Below are 18,027 nucleotides of genomic sequence, written 5' to 3'. Positions count from 1 at the left end.
ATTACAAAAATTGTAACCAAAAGCAAAATACTGCTGATCTTGAAACCCTCTAGCTGCCACTAAAATAGTCAATATTGAAAGTATCATTAGGCTCAGTTATCTCACTCAGCAAGCTATTGAAGCATTAAGTGAAGAAAATGAGTGAAAGCTAAATAATGAGTTAGGCCTTAGCCATACCCTGAACTCACTTGGTCATATGACCAAGTGATGAAAAGTTGGCAGTGACTGAGAAAATTAAAAGAGACCATACTAATTACATTGTTGGAATCTTTTACGAGGAGCAGAGTCTGAAAAGTACTTGGATTGGGGAAAATGTGATGGCATGCCTCTTCAAAAGCCATAGTAGCTCTTAACTTTTGTTTTTTCAACTCTCAGTCAGGAAATATGGGGAGTTGATCATAGAGACATAAGTGGTTAAGCCAGAGAAAGGGTATCATACAAGACTCAGAAGTAAGAAAAGACTAAACCCATAAGTAAGGCTAGTTAAGAAAGTTGTAGAACTGCTGCTCATCATGTACATATTCCAGCTACCTCTCCACAGAATCTCCGTAGTAGTACCATATATGGCTGTAGGATTTGTGTAGCACCAAAGTAATGTCATGATAGAAATGGGTAGTGACTAGAGCTGATTGAAAATTTTACCATGAGAACCCTTTTCACACAGAAATGTGTGTTTTCAATTAAATGACAAACTGAAAAAATACAATTTTATTCTGAATACCAATCATTTTGGGGGTTTTGGCTAAAAGTTTTTAAGTTTTCAACAAAAAGTCAAAATTTTCCATGGGGAAAAATAAACCATTTTCTAATAGTGACTAAGGATAACCAGCAGTCATTGAACTAGAACTAACATTTCTAAAAGGGCAAGTGCTCCAGATAACATGTGGGACAGCTCTAATGAGGAAATAATTCAATTCAACATTGCATTTGATTAATAATTTGCAATAATAAATAATAACTAAATTAGAGATGATTAAATTCTAGTTTATTCATTATGGGCTTGATCCTGCCAGGTCGGAGCTCTCTAATCCTGACTCAGCAAAGTACTTAAGCACCCATTTAATTTAAAACTGAGTAGTTCCATGCTTCAGATTAGGTGCACCATTACGTGCTTTGCTGCATCAGGGGTAGTGCTCAGTACTTTTGGGACTGGAGTTCTATTTGAAATTATCCAACAAATCTATTCAGTGAATAATTTTTGTTCTGCACATGGTTTCTGAAGAGGTCGTAAGGAATATTCAAAATGTGCATGTATTGGTTTGTTACATGAACCACATGGCATTATTTCTGTTCCTAACAGAAGCTCCGAATTAGGAAGCTAACGTGCTCCTAAGTGCGGTTTGAATAGGAAGGGACTTCAGAACATGCTTGAGGGCTTTCTTGAAATTTGGTCTGAATGATTTGTGGAACTAAGCCAAGGCCCTGATGCTAAAAAAGATCCATGAAGACATAAGAGTCTGCCCATGCTAAACTCCCATTGTAGGACTGGGGTCACATACAGAGCATATTGAATATTAAAACGTAAATCCTCCAAAGTGAAAATTGCTTTTGGGAAATACAAACTCAACATTCACTTTTCATGAGCGTTTGCACTAATTTAGTCTGAGCACATACATATTCATGGAAAGTGAATATAAGATTAAAGAGGTTGAAATCAAAATCCATTTTCAAATTTGAATCAAAATGTACAGAGAAGTCTTTTACTATTGCTCAGCTCTAAATGTTATTAGAACTTCACCTTACATAAAAGCACAATCTTTTGACAATCTTGTGTTTGAAGTAACGCTTTAGATCAATACTTGGAGCTACCACCACTTATTTAGGCTGCCCAAGCTCTAATCTCTGTTGAGAAAGGTATTTTAGTTTTGCAGTAGATGTGGTCAAATGACAAAAGAATTATACTGTCACCTGAAAGCCATGTAAAAGCTCTTCCCTGCTACTCTGTAGGATGACAACCTTTCAGGCATAGATGAATAATTGTACAGCATCTATTTGAAGTAGATTGCAAATACGTAAAAAGAACAAAATGTCCAAAGCACTAAAAGGTCCCAATTCAGCAAAGTACATCACATGCATAACTTTAAGCACATACTTAACTTCTTTGCTGAATCAAGCCCTATTATAGTTAGCATCCTAAAATGTGAAAATAGTATTAATAATAAACTATATGGGCTAACAAGTTTTGGATCATTTTCATTAGAATCCATACTTTAGGGCTTATATGCATAGCGGAGTTGAGTGCACTCAGATATTCAATACTTGCAAAGAATCATAGGCACTTTTGGAAATGGCAGAGATTTTACATTTGAGAATTAATAAACAACTCCATAAAAGTGCAAATGTTAGGTTTGTAGTTCAGCCTATGAAAATATGAATTTCAGATTTAATCTTTCTGTAGTATATGGTCTTCAGGATTTTCATAGTTTAGCATAAAGCTGATCTAAAATTGTGTTTGCTATAATTCATATTTAACTTTATCCCTTTGCAGCTCTTATTTTATTTCATTTTCATTTTTCTAATTAGGCAATAACCCCAAAGAAATCTACTCTTGCCAACAGTTGTTTACCATTTGGGGTTATAATTTATTACAAATCACAATTTATAGACAGCAATACTTGAGAGGTATTTTTCCCATTTTAAGAAAAAACCTGTAACACTAACAACAAATTAAAACCAGAAATGATATTTAAAGTGCTGCTGTATGGATGCTGGGAAGGTGTGTTGAAATTTTCAACAAATGAATCCACAAATTAGAAATCTGACCTTTACAAAAGCCAGACTTTTCTAACCCAAGTAATTCTGGGATCCCAGATCACTTTGTATTGACACACCTTGTGAGATCTGACAAGCTAAGCAAGGTCAGGCTGAGATACTACTTGATAGGAGAGCTCTAAGGAACACCTAGATTTTAGGCAATTGCTGGTGGCAATTCAAGAAACAGACTTTTCCTTCTTAGTCACTATTGAACTATTGCATGGCTCCAAGATGAACTATATTATTGAAGATGCCACATTTTGGATGAGATGCAAACCCAAGATTTGACAGCTGTGTCATTAATGTCCTTAGTATTTGTAAAAGTAAGATTTTACCACATCCTGGGCAAATTCTAAAGCCCCTCCTCATACCCTCCTCCCCCATTTTATTTGGAAAAGGTATGATCTCCCTGTCCTAAATCTTTTATGATGTTTCTGTGGACTGTTAAATCATTGATCCATTTTACCTCAGAGATGCCTGCATTCAATGACGGATGGAGTGAGGCCTGCATGTATTTTGTAAAATTTTTGGATGCTTGAGGAAGAAAGGTACTGTGCACGTTTTATTCTATAATAACTCTTTCTCTCTCTCTCTCATATAGTGACAATGTAGAAGTAATATAATAGGACTTGTAATACTTTCAGTGATTTGATCAAGCAAAATTTTATATTAGATTTTTATTTATGTAAATATTTGTACAAGAACTTGAGTAGGTAAGAGAGATGTGGTAATGGTAATTTTTACTCAACGTGTCTGTAGAAGCTTGCAGTATACTAACGCACTATATTGAGATTAATTATGGAAAAAGGGGCTAAATTCAGAACATATTGCAATGATTCCAAAAGTGTGCATAGTATTTTCCAACACACACCAACATGCTGTTATTTATGGAAACTGTCATTTAGGTATTTGCTTTCTGGTGTCTACATGATGAGGACTGTTGTTGTCTTCTGTATCAATGTCTTTGTTGACTCAGCTGGGGCATATAAAATAATATAGGACTTCAGTTTACTAAACAACATGTTTTGTTGTCTTGGGGGTAGCGTTTTTTCATTGAAAGCTTCTCTATCTAGCCTATTTCCATAGGGTTTTAGTCTCAAATATTTATCAGCGAAAAACAGTAACAATATGAAAAGGCAATGGTCACAGCAACTGCTGCAGGACTCTGTACCAGAAGTTTTACAAAATCTGCATCATTAGTAAATATTAAATGAGAGGAGTATCCTGTTTCTACTACCATTTCATCTACTATCCATGAATCTTTTACTACTGTGTCCAGTTCCACTAGGCCCTTCCTTGCAAAACAAACACCTCGTGGAGAACAGCAAGTGCTAGCTTTTAAACTTGTATAAAGAAACACAAGTGCTATCAGGGTTAGACTGGAAGAAGGGTACACACCTGGAAAATAGGTACTAAGAGACCAGTGTTGACATACTGATACCAATACACCAGTACCATACTATACCATACTAGTGGTTGAGAAGTATGGGGTGGGCCTTCTGGAAACCTCCATGTATCTGTCTGGAACAGTCCAACACTGGATACTATTGAAAAATACATAGGGTCCATTCTCCTTTCCTCTTCCTCCTCCACCGAACAAACTGTCAAAAGACAAAGACCCATTGTAGAGAAAAAAAAGACCTAAAGAACTTTCAGGTGTAAGACAAGCACTGAGCACTCCCTCCCTGTGCCCTTCTGAATTAATTGTGGCCAGAACAATTGCCCATTTACTAACAATCACCATGCAGAAGTATAATACGCCACACAGTTTCCCCTTTTCTTGATTAGAGGAACAATAGTCATTGTATCTCAGATACTGCTGTGTGGTGAGTATTTGTAAATGTTGACTTTTTGCTGGTGACCAGTGTACATGTAAATTGCTTCACGTAGACATGGTTTCCAAGGGATCATTAAAAGATTTTTCCCCTTCCCACACTGGTTTTGATTTCAATCTGCAAAATGTTTTTATACTTTGATTTGTTGTTCTTTCTGTTCACCAGAGGTGGTGCCAAATGGTGATAATGCTTGTTTGTGTGCGTGTGTCCAGTTCTAATGGGTTATTATGGTGTATTTATTTCAAGTTAACAAGACGGAGGTGGCTGTGTACTTTGATCTATAAGCCACACATTTGCAGTGTTAGGGTAACTGAGGTTTGGTACGCTTTATGCATATTCTTATTTTTACTTGTATGGCACTATGGTTATGCATTGCACTTTACAAAGCAAATAAAGATGGAGTCTCTAGCCCAAAGTCAAATCAAATACAGCTCTGTATTTACAAAGTGACATCTTGCAAAAATGTTTTGGAAAAACTACTCATGTTGATTTCTTAGGGGAACAAAAGGAAACTGTTGAGTAAAATAGTACATCAATGTAAACCAGGTCACAAGCAAAGTGGTCTACACTTGTAGTGTAGATAAAGAAGGCTACACTACAAAAACAACCAACCAATCAGTGATCAGTATGCTCAAGAGACTCTCAGAAATAAAGTTGAACAGTAATAAAGTAATGAAGTTGTAAATCAAAATGGGGGCAGAAGGGCAATGACAAAACTTACTGAATAATACAGTATGCTACCTGTTCACATCAGGCTTCACTCTAGCTCCTGCTCTCTGATCCTCACTTTTCTGAGCATTAAATGCAAACAATCATTTTAATCCTTGAAGATATTTTCCAAGCTAATCAATGAAGAAACAATTTTATTAGTAATGTATGTCTCATTGCTCCTGTTTCACTCAATCCAATTCATGGTAAGAGGTTTCTTATAGTAGAGGTTGTTAACTGGACTGCAACGTAGTGAAATAGATGGATTCTCAGTTACACAACTCTTGTGTAACTACAAATATTTTGAGGGGGAATAAAATAAATATAAATTATGAAAACATGTAATGCTGATTGATTCTGTAGAGTGAAAATACATTAATGAGAGCAGTGAATGAATACCAGACTTTACCTGAGATTGGCACAAGATGTATTAAAATTACAATTTACACACCACAGGTGGATTTGGATTTAAAAAAAAAAAAAAAGAGTCAAAGACACACACGCAAGATTACAGCTTCAGAATGAATGATCCCAGTATGAATGATTGTCTAAAAACTATTTATACAACATAGAATAATATGGCAAATTATTTACAAGAGTTTGTTTGTATCCTTGCCAGTCTATGTAAATTAATTTCTGATAATTACTGAAACATTTAACAGATTATGATTAATTTCAAATACCATGCATTAAATACATTGTAAATATATTGGTCATGCCAATAAATTGAGGTGATTGCAACATAGAAAAGAAGACCCGGGGGTGGGAAGGAGTTATTTGGCTACTTATGAATACATATCTTTTGGAGTATAACTTAGAAATACTTTTATTTCCAATTATAAATTTTTGGATTATTAATGTTCTGATTACAGAATACCACTATACAAGAGGTCTTAGAATTCATGTCTAATTTTATCAAATCAGGGATAAGGGTAATATATCATTACATGATATAAACTGTGCAATATAGCATAGCGATCAACACCATAATAGTGAAAGACTGTTACTCTGCACTTGAAAAGTGTTGCCATCATCATGGTCATATAACACTTGAATAATAATAGGTGATTTACAGAGTCCTTTTCCATTAGATGCTCTCAAAACACTTTACAAACAATACTGAATGAATCCTCACAACAGTCCTATAAGGTCAGTATTATCTCCACTTTGCAGATAATGAAACGAAAACAGACAGGAAATAGGATATGGCTAAGGCCAAACACTCAACAAGTCAAAGCTGGAAATGGAATCCAGGTCTCTGAATTCCCAGTCCCGTGCCTTAACCACTACATGACAATTGTTCTCCAAATAACGGTTGTGGAAAGCGGTTACCGAGACAGAGGAAGAATTACATTTTGTTTATTTAAACAGCACACACTAACTCACTGTTTTTAAAAACAAAACAAAAATTTGATAAGAACTTTCAACCTATGGGCTTAGTTTCAAAACCTGTATTTGCTACTTTGTAACCAACAACACACAAAATAAGAATGATTCTAACAATAGACAACAATTGTCTTGCAACCTTGGAACCACTACAGGCTATGAAGTCACGTGGGACTCTCTTTTTAATTGATACAGTACTTGGCACAATGGCAGCAGAAGCTAGTGTGTCTGAACATGGTCTTGTCTAGATTTGCATTAGATGTACAAGCACATTGAATTTTCCTACCACCTTCCAAATCTCTCCCTTGAATAATAATAGTTTGCACTTTTATTCAGTCTCAGATCTTTACAGACTTTAATTATGGATCATAACACCTCCATGAGGTAAGGAAATATTACTGCTCTTTTCATGTGGAAAACAAAGAGGGGTTGAATGACTAGTCCAAGGTAACAGTGAGAGAGTCAAGTGGCAGTCAGGATTAGGACTCCAGAGGCTTGAATCCTAGGTCCTTGCCCTAACTGCCTACGTTATGGTCTCCTTTGATTCAAGACATCTAGATGTCTTGGGAAGCAGTGATGTATATAGAATGAATTTTAAATGATTAACATAGCAATATTTTAATCTTCACATACATTACAAACTAGGTTCAAGATGCATGTCATAGATCCCATATGTGCCATTTGTGCTAGTGGTGTAACGGCACTGACTGCACTCCACTCCTGCACAACAGAGAAAGGGTAATAGCAAACATTATAACACATGCTATAGGACTGGCAGTGGTGAGGGGGGAAAAGGGGCCAATGTCTAAGAAGATTTGTTTTTGCATACTGGTCAAATTGGTTTAGAAGGATTTGCTAACTGCATTTTTAACAAAGATAAAAAAAGAGGATGAGGGCCAAGTATAAAAATAAATGCACATACACACCCTATTCACATGACTACAGATCAATGTGCAAATGTGTAATTGTGCATGCAAAGTATCCATGTGTACAGATTTGCATTCATGTGGGGTTTTTTTTGTTTGTTTGTTTGTTTTGTTTTTTTGGCAAGTGATGTTGACCATCTCTTTTTACATGTATGGTCAGATTTTTTAATTATCCATGTATCATTGAAATGTCTCCAGCAATCATTCCTGTAATGACTACGCACTAAAATAGCACATCAAATTGTAGTACTAATTACTGCATATCATCGCCTTCCCCCCTAGCAGTTATATAGAACCCTCTTTATTCTGGATAGGAATTGAACTTTTCCTTCCCAACACATAACGTTAATACCAAAAAGAAAAAGGAGAAATTCTCTCTTATATGGTATATTTTATTATTATTTTTCTGCCTTTTTGGCATATTAAGCAGAGATTTCATCTCACAATAAAAAGCTTCAGAAAATACAAAAAGCAACTCCTAAACAAAACAGTTTTATGTAGCTGTCACTTATCCTTAAACACATCTGGTGCATTCAGCATTTGCACATTCTCTTTTATGTGTACTGTTCTGATCAAATCTGGCATGAATGATGATCACTTTAATGTTGACATAAAAAGTCTTTGTCTGGGGTCAACTAAGGGTATGAAGCAATTTCCCACCCCCGAACTTCTGCATAAATGCCAATCTTATGGTACTGTACTACATGGACTCACAGAATGACACTAGAGCTGACCAAAAACATCAGATAGAAAATTGAAATTATGATATAATTAGATCATTTGGGGGATTCAGAATGATATCGGCAAATAAAAAAAAAATCACGTAGACAGTTGTGTAACTTATTTTAGGGCTTGTTGATATGGGGAGTTAGTATGCAGCAAGCCAGGTTGTGAATCTACAGTGCACAGCATGCTGTGCACTAATGTCCTATATGATCACTGTCACAAGCAGCTCAGGACTTTCACTGTGTTGTAGCAATTTCCACATGGCGAGTTTGTGCATGGCAAATTAGTGTGCTGTAGAGTCACACCCTGGCTTGCTGTGCACTAGCTCGTGGTGTAGACAAGCCCCTAGAATATACTAATAACTTTCAGTTCCAATATATTTTAGATTCCGGCATGTCCAAATTCCACCTTGAATTTTGGGTAAGAGCAGAAATGAAAAATTGTATCTAAACAAAATTCTGCTCACTTGCTTACCTCAAAATGAGACTTTGAAGGATGTTTGTTGTATTTCAATACAAGCTAGTTCCAGCTGTAATTTCCAATAGTGAATAAAGTATGTGAGGAGGAACAATAAGCCATTTGTCTCTCTGAGGGAAAAAAACTCTCCTAAATTATCACCTAATCCCTAGAGGAAATAAACACCTGGAAACTCCTATTAACTTCTATGAGAATTGCCAGATGTTCAGCATCAAACAGGATTTGACTCTTAGAAAGTCAAAGCAAAGCACACACAATCCAATATAAAGTAAGCTCATTGGGGCAGGAACCATCTTTTTGTTCTATGTTTGTACAGCGCCTAGCACAATGGGGTCCTGATCCACAACTGGGGCTCATTGGCACTATGCTAATACAAATATAAAAAGTACGTCAAAAGTATCAAAGGAAAGAAATGGGTTTGTTAGAAAGCAAAATAATGGCTATTTATGGAAACAAATGGACAGTCTTAATCCATTTCCAGCGTAGCCACATCACAGAAACCACCATCGCTGTTGGCACTAATTAATATCCTTTATTTATAGTGTCAACACAGAGGACAAGGATTAAGGGTCCAATCTTCTTGTTGCCGAAGTCAAGAAGAGTCTTGCTGTGGACTTCAGCGACCCATATGGCCCCATCTAGATTCCTCCTTTCACATGAAACGGGCTCAGTTAGTCCCATGCCACTGCAATCCCAACCTACCTCCTGCAAAACAGACCCAGCAGAGGAGACTCTGCAAGGTATGGGGTGTAGCTGGCACTAACCACTTCAGGACTGTATGTCACTACTTCCTGATGGTTCTGGGGAGGAGTGCAGGACAGAACCCCCTCTTCCCAAATCTGTCTTGATTAGTGGGGATTGGGTGAGTAGGCCAGGCTAGAGTCATGCTAGGATGGCTGTTTACAGCACTGGCTGCCAATGCTACATTTGCAGTACTCTCAAAGGAAAACTGTCTGCAGCTATCTTGGATGGGGGATCCAGAACTCCATTCATGGCTCCCAACTGTGGCTGCTGCTGCCCCAGTGGTGTGATATGGAGCCCTTAAAAGGACAAGCACATGTACCAGCACTGTTCCAGCTGGTAGTGTGTTGGAGGAAAGAGACATCCAGACAGGAGCTACCCCTAAAATTTAGGCACCTGTGATCCTAACAGCCCCTTTATGCAAGCTGGCAAAGGGCACACCCAAGACATTATTGTCAGAATATTTAGCCAAACAGTGTCTTATAAGATATTGTATAAAAACTGGTGATCTATTCGTCATCAATATCATTGTGTGATGTGTATGAAGAGTTATGTATGAGTACTGATAATATGTTCTTAAAATGCATGGTGGAGGCATTTGATGAACAAGTTTGTCATAGACAAAGAAAATCTGTTCTGTCTGCTTGTCTGTGTCTCCATTGTAAATTGAGTAAAGTGATGCCAGAGACAATGGAAGTTCATTTGCATCTGAGGTCTGGGCTACACTAGAAAATTAGGACAGTTTAACTATGTCAGTCGAGGTGTGGAAAAATCCACGCTCCTGAGCAGTATAGTTAAGCTAACCTAAATCCCCATGTAAACAGTCCTAGGTCGATACAAATTCTTCTGTCAACCTAGTTACCACTTCTCGGGGAGGTGGATTAATTACACAAATGGGTGAATCCCTCCTGTCGGTGTAGGTGGTGTCTACACTGAAGCGCCACAATGGCACAGCTGCAGCAGACCTGTCTACAGTGTTTTAAGTGTAGACAAGCTCTCAGTCCACAGGAAAAGTTAATTAAGAGGAGAGTGAGGAAGACAGGAGGGCATCTACTTCCTGGAGCATGAGCACCAGGGGAGAAAAAAATATTATCTGGGGATACGCTTCAAACATATATATTTCAAAGGTTTACTGGACTATAATAAGGAGGGAAGAGAACCCCTGAGTTATCCATCATGTAGGGCACAAATGTGACTCGCAGTCTTGGAATCTATGAAAGAGTGGATCCCTCAACTATGTGGGTTGAGGATGTGGAGAACTGACTGTAGATGAGAAATTACCCAATACAAGGATTGTAATCTGTTAAATTTTAGACACTAGAAAGTGTGTTTTATTTAGTTTTTATTCATCACCATTTCTGTTTCTCTATCTCTGCTCAGTATCGCTTAAATCTCTGTTCTTTATTCAAAAACTCATGCTTAGTTTTACTGTAAACTGTCTCAGTGCTGTGTATCAAGGTAAATAATGTATCCTCAGCTGGGGTAACAGGCTAGTGCATGTGTAGTGTCTCTTTGGAGACAGTGGACTTAATTTCTGTGAGGGTCCAGTGAGAGGGACTGGACCATTACAGGGAACTATGGACCCGGGGTTCACTGAACACTCACTGGCAGAGTGTTGAGGAGTTTGCAGGTGAGCTGGACATACTGGCATGGGAAGGAGCTGACACACAATTTAAGCTCCAGCAAAGCTTTCTCTTGCTGAGGCATAGAGGTTACACAGTGACTGCCAGTTCTTGGCACCCTGAGAGAGGGTCACAGCACCCTAGGTGGTTGCCAATGTTGATGACCCCTAATTTCAGCCCTGAAAGGGTCCAGACTTAGCAAATTGATATAGGAGTGGATGGGAAAAGGAGTAGTCAGGAGGTCAGGGGTAGAAAGATCACTATGATCTTAGAAAACTCTTACAATGCACCAGGTGCTACTGCAGGTGTGGAGGCAAACTGAAGAGATGATATAGGGGATCTCTGTGAGGGGTTCTGCATACAGATTTACTTCCCATAAGTCTCCTTCCATGCTGATATGGACCAATGCTAGCAGGAGCAGACTCCTAAGGCGTATTCATCACAGTGCAGAGGACATGCCAAAGATTCCACGCACCACTTAAACCAAAAGGTCTTTGGCTAAGTCGTATATACTTAACCTCCACAGTGGGATATATTTTACCCTCAAAGATCATTAAGACTGAACCATCCTCTCACATCTATCTTAGGCATCAATATTCATCACCACCCCACCTGAAACCCTCATAACACCCCCGGGAGGTAAAAAAAGTGCTATTATCTTCATTTAACAGATGGGAAGCTGAAGGCACACAGAAACTTAGGCCCAGATTTTTTAAGTATTTAAACTTACAATGCCTAACTAATTTAGGAGCCCAAATCTCATTTTTAACAGAGATTTAGTCAGTTAGGCATTGCAAGGCCAAGTTCTACAACATCTAAACTCCTTCCAAAATCTGGACCTAAGTGACTTGCTCAAGATCCCACAGGAAGTGTGTGGCAAAGCAGGGAATTGAACCCAGGTCTACCAAGTCATAGGCTTGTAATCTAACCACTGGATAGTCCTACCTCTCCCCTCTATTGTTGATCCCTCCAGGCTTGGGCTATGGCATATTGGTGGGGCAGCATGAATTTTGCACCACTTCATGCTGCACCAGTTCTGTTGCTCAACAGAAGACCTGCATCTGCAAGGCTCTGAGACCAGATAAATTTATTAAGAAAGTATGAATAGATTTGTACCGACTATATAAGGCAGCACTCACTTGGTTAAACTGTTTAATAAGAATGTTCATGTAAAATCATTTTTTATTTGCCTAGTACAGTTGCCAGTAAAGCAGAGTGACATTCCGGGGATAATTTATCATTGATGTAACACAATATAAGAACATAACATAAGAATGGCCATGCTGGGTCAGACCACAGGTCCATCTAGCCCAGTAACCTGTCTTCAAAAATTGGCCAATGCCAGGTGCTTCAGAGGGAATGAACAGAGCAGTTAATCATCAAGTGAATCATCCCATCACCTTGTGCTGCACTAATTATGTCACAAGCTTATTCACGGCTGAAATATGTAGATGAGACACTTGTTTAAAACATATCAGCATCCTGCAAAAAGATTTGGTGAGCCTGAAACTTTTCATGAATAAAAAAAGGGAAGGTGAAATGACATGAATGAAAACATATAGAATGTTGTTTGCTGTCATTTACACATATTTGAATCTTTCAAGTTTGGCTTCACTTGGAAGCATCACAGCATAATCATCATATTGGTTTAGTTTTAAAAATGTATTTTACAGGATACTAAGACATAGAAATCAAGATTGCCATATTGTCATACAGTTAGCTTGTGGCCACGTCTTACACTGCTGCACAGGCAGTTAGAGAGCAGCAAGGCCTCAGTTCCACCTAACTTGTACAGTGTAGGCCTACTCAGATCACCTCTATTGCTGTGACTGGGGGCACAACCATTACTACTTTTCCTCATGAGCAAGTGGGTAAAGAGTGGGTGGAGCAACGGCTCCACTCCCTCTATTCCCCAGCCAGCAGAGCTGGTAGGATACAAGTGGGGAACATTGTGCACCCTGCAAAGAGCTGTAGTACCTCCTTCCCCATTGCAAAAGAGGAATGCGGGAGCAATTTTGCCTCCAAGCTGCATCTAAGACAAAATGGCTCCTTTGGCGGTGCAGCTTATACACTGTGTGTTGCTCAGGGCTATCCCTAAATGCACCATGTAGCATGCAATGCGTGCCAGTACAGTAATAATAAAAACCGACTTAGAACACTGAAAAAGGTCTCCACAGCTAACTACCAGCTAGTGGTTACATTTTGTTTCTGACATAATACTATTTCAGAACACTAAAGCCCCAGAGACAACCATATTAGATTCATTTGATAAACTCTAGGAAGCTATGAACTCAGGTTCCCTCCCCCACCCCCCGAAACACACACACTAATATCTATCACACTGCTCCTGCATAGTCTAGGCTGTCAATGGGCACAGAGTCTGGGGATCTTCTTTATTTAAACATTATCTTACGGTTCTTAAGCTAGGTTTAATTACAGTCTATTGCTATGGATATGATTATTTGCATGGAAGACTATTTCATGGTTCTTTCATTTGTATATGCTATCAAAGTAGTAAAAAGTTTGAAAACAGACATACAAAATAATCTCTTAACGCCACTGGAAACGCTCAGATGTCAGTTATTCGTTTACAAGTTATATTTACACACTTTCCAGGAAAGAAATACTGTGAAGGCCAAACATATAGGTTTACTTAAATAAAAAAAAAAAGATAAAGATCAATCTGGGATAGTGTAGTTAGGTTAACAGGCACCAACATAGCTTAACTTTCATTTTATATCCTACCTACATACCATCAGCTGTTTCTTAAACTGCAGCTCTACCTGGATCACAGTATCAGAACAGAAATGACTGGCAGCACATCACCACAGTTTTGAATGTTTCTTTGTTTGTGGATGTGTGAGTGTTCTCACCTTTACTAGTCCCTTGTTTTCCATTCTTGAATTTCCAATAATTCTTTTAAATCCCATTGAGGGATTTACCACATTCATTTAAATGAGGATTACAGAAAAGCTTATGAAAAGATGAAAATCTGATCACTATTGGAAGGCCGAAGATTGAAAATATAGTATATAAGGGTCTATGTACACAAAGGCTGTTAGGATTAAGCCTTTCTTAGGGCAAGCGTCGTACTGAGGGATAGTGAATCATTTCCATCCCAAACCCAAGCACAAATCCAAAAATGAATGTGCACTCTGACAAGTGCCATTAGTAGAATGGTTTAATCTTTCACACTGCACTAATCTGTTTCATCAGAACTTTATCTCAATTTGTCTGTTACCATGCTGTGTGCATTTCAATGGCAAATCTTCAACAGCCTAACATACAACACAATGTAATAGTTTTCAAACGTAACAGGCTGTTAAGTGAGCACAGATCTTCTTTGCAGAGGTCCTGGAATAATTTGTACACTGGGGGTGCTGAGAGCCATTGAACCAAACTGTAAACCCTGTATATGAGGGAAACGACTTCAAGCCTGGGGGTGCGGGAGCATTCCCAGCACTCCTAGTTCCAGCACTTATGCTTCTTTGTATTTGTGAGTGAGACTAAACTTCTGTACATATCCTTATTACAACAACATTGTAAAACTTTGCCTATAAATTCCCTGCATCTAAATTTGATTTAGGGATACACTTTTATAACTCCTTACATTATACGTGAAAGTGGAGGTCAAAGGGGACTGGTAAATAGCTTAGGAGCCAGAATATAGGGGACTTTATAAGGCAATCTTGATATGAGAGAGGACATACAGATCTCTCCAATACACACTATGCCTGCCTTTTCTCCTTAATGTCCTGCTTTCCCACAAAGCTATTGGTTTAATAGAAGGACAGCTTATTTGAAAGCTGATATCCATAGGAGGGAAAGACAGAAGAATGATCTTCCTTGGAATATTTCCCACCAATCTGGAGTGATGGACAAAGCTTTTCAAACTAAAACTAAAAGCTAAAAAGCAACAGTACTTCTGAGGATTAATAGAGATGGCCAGACAGAGCAAGACTGGAATAAGTTGATCCAAACATCCAATAAAGTACCCAACTCTACTCTAGGATTTGATTACTGATTTGAGGGCAGTAAAGAAAATCTATGGAGAAGAAATTGTATTAAAGGCAGGCCATTTGGCAACCTAGGAGGCATAGTCATATCTGTGTAGAAAGAATAATGATGAACGACGCAATGATGGTGCACCGAATGTCAATGTACATAAAAACTCCAATGATTAAGAAAATGAATACAAGCTCACCACTTCTTCATGCCTGCATTTTCTTACATTAATTCCATTAATCTGTTAAGGGGAAAGAAAGATAAGATTGACTCTGTATATCATAAATATAGATTATAGTTTAATTTTCTGGAAAGAAAATCTAAATAAACATTAACAGTTTTACATACCTGTAGAATTGCGTCTCCTATAAAGAGCAAACCTGAGAGTTCAGCTGTAAACAGAGAGCATATTTTGTGACTTAGATATTTTGCCCAATACAGCATATTGAATAGACACACACACACACTTTATCAATTTATCCAGTGTATATGCCCAGCTTGGGTAAGCTCTGAAAATGTAAAACGAATAATGAAAATTAAAAAAACAACAACCCTAAAATATATCAATACATGGTTTTGATTCAGAGTTTTTACTGCACCAATATTTCTAACTACAAATACCAATGTATTGATTTTACCAAAAAGAGAGGGGGGGGGGAAAGATTGTCTAAACAACCTTATCAGGAGATTCCCATCTCTTGGTCTCCAACCTCCCTTAGAGCCTGAGTTCAGCAGATGTTTAAGTGTTTTGCTGAATCTGGATAAACTGTTGCATTGGTCCCTCAATGACCGAGAAAAGATGGACTTTGCAATGCAGAAGATTAACATATCCAAGCTCCAAGGAACCATGAAGGACAAGACCAATCCTGAATCGAGAAGCACTTATAGGAATCACTCTCAAACACTTTACTTTCCCTTTGCGTATAATCGAGCAAACTCCAGGTCTTGCATTTCTGCAAATATCAGCTGCATCTGTATATTGGGAGAGGAGGGCCTTCAGATAATGGGGACCCAAACCACTTAATGCTTTTTACAGTAAAAACAAGCACCGCAAATGACATCTAGAAACTTATCATAAACCAATGCCTCTGGGTTCCAAGTAGGTCATAGCAGGATTTTCTTGATCACAGCTCCCTCTATGATGCCCAGTTTAACGTGCATGTAGAGTGTATTACTACTTGTAGTCTGGACTTGAGGTGGCAAATGCAAGAATAATGGTAGCCAGGTCACACTAGAAAGAAATGTCTTACTCTTTTAGCCATACAAAGATGAAAACATCTTTTCAGTTACATCTTTACACTTGTACACACTGTTCTAGACAAAGGGTTGTCTGCCTAATCCCAATATAATGTTTTAGTAGTTTGTACCCAGGGCAGTCAGAGACTGCTTCATTCCTTCCATAATTATTACTGTTTTTTAAACCTTAGCTCCTGAATAAACAAACCCACACAAAGAGAAAGAACAAAATCACCAAATACATGTATTCTTAATTCTAATGCCACAGAGTATGAACTAAGTATGTACTAGAATGCACAGGATTATTTAAAAAAAAAATCCCAAACCAGAGTTGGACTGTAAGCACATTATATATTAGAAATACATTTTATAGATATTTTATTTTTCCTGTATTTAATAATTAACCCAAACCACTTACTAGTCCATACCTTTAGAAGGAAGGAATAACAATACAATGTCATCTGTGTGTATGGAACGTTATAGAGAAATAAAAGAAAATCCCTACCTAGAAGATTTTGCAACCCAAGGGTTGATCCTGCAAACATGTATGCACAGAAGTATTTTTACTCACATGAATAGTGCCACTGTTGTCAACATTATTCATATAAATAATGATACTCCACTGCATGTTTGAAGAATTGATCACCAGATTAGACATAGCATGGAAAGGCTTAAAACAAGTCACCAAGAGCAAGATCCTGGCTTCACTGAAGATAACAGCTAAACTCTCATTGATTTAAATGGAACACGGAATTTCCCCTCAATTTTTCTGCTTCAGGGTCTGAGCCTACTGTTTCTCATACAAGGGATCAACCCTAATTTTCAGTATCTCAGATGTTTAATTCTACCAAATAGAATCACCTTTTCTTCAAAGAAAATGAGTGTCTTTCCTTCCTGAAAACACATGGGCTAGTGGCCTCATGCGCTAAACCTGTTTCCCTCCCCCTTCCCTGCCCTGGAGTTCCTCTCTCAGTGCCAGTTTGGAACTTCTCTGGCCTCAGCAGCACTTGATGAAACTCACCATTATCTTCCTGTGCACTGGCCTCAGAGAGGGATTGGAAAGGAACTGTAGGGTTGCACAAGGTTTGCAAAGCATAAGAGACATGGGTTTCAGGTGGATGAAATAGGTTTTCCTCCACCCTAGTACCCCAACTCAGCCCCACATCACTCATTCAGGGCAGAGCACCCCCAAGTGGACACCTTGGTAAGAACAGATATTCCCTAGGGAAGATACCCTGGAGATTAGCTAGTTTCCTAAGGCTTAAAAGATATTCAAGTTCCCACACCACTAACACTGTATATGTTTAGGCTTATATTGCAAATGCAGTTCAAGAAACAGTAGTTGAAAAAGAACAGGAAATGTCTTCCTCTTTAACATACTTGGTTAAACTTAAATCCAGAGTACTGCATTTTCCCTGTTGTAGTTGATGACGTTTTAACACATAGGTATAGGTAACCTAGCACCATATTATTATTTATACTCCTCCCCCCACCACACACACACACAAATGTATATAAGATACAAACAAACATATATATATATACACACACAAAGATATATGATCAATGACTTGATCATATATCTTTGACCACATCATCTGCCCTCCACCA

General features: G+C 38.1%; 1 protein-coding gene across 2 annotated transcripts in view; it reads right to left on the bottom strand.

The window, feature by feature from the left end:
* Positions 1 to 18,027, bottom strand: part of SNTG1 (syntrophin gamma 1) — a 566,961-nt gene that overhangs the window by 225,414 nt on the left and 323,520 nt on the right. For both annotated transcript variants that reach the window (XM_034762903.1, XM_034762905.1), the window contains 2 exons: positions 15,529 to 15,572; positions 15,380 to 15,421 (listed from right to left, as the gene is read on the bottom strand). In XM_034762903.1, the coding sequence (XP_034618794.1) occupies positions 15,380 to 15,421; positions 15,529 to 15,572 (86 nt within the window). The remainder of the gene's footprint in view (positions 1 to 15,379; positions 15,422 to 15,528; positions 15,573 to 18,027) is intronic.

The sequence above is a fragment of the Trachemys scripta genome, chromosome 2 (assembly GCF_013100865.1).
Source record: "Trachemys scripta elegans isolate TJP31775 chromosome 2, CAS_Tse_1.0, whole genome shotgun sequence".
In the NCBI taxonomy this organism is placed as follows: domain Eukaryota; kingdom Metazoa; phylum Chordata; order Testudines; family Emydidae; genus Trachemys; species Trachemys scripta.
The sequence above is the reverse complement of the archived record's forward strand: the minus strand, read 5'-3'. Positions and strand labels throughout refer to the sequence as shown.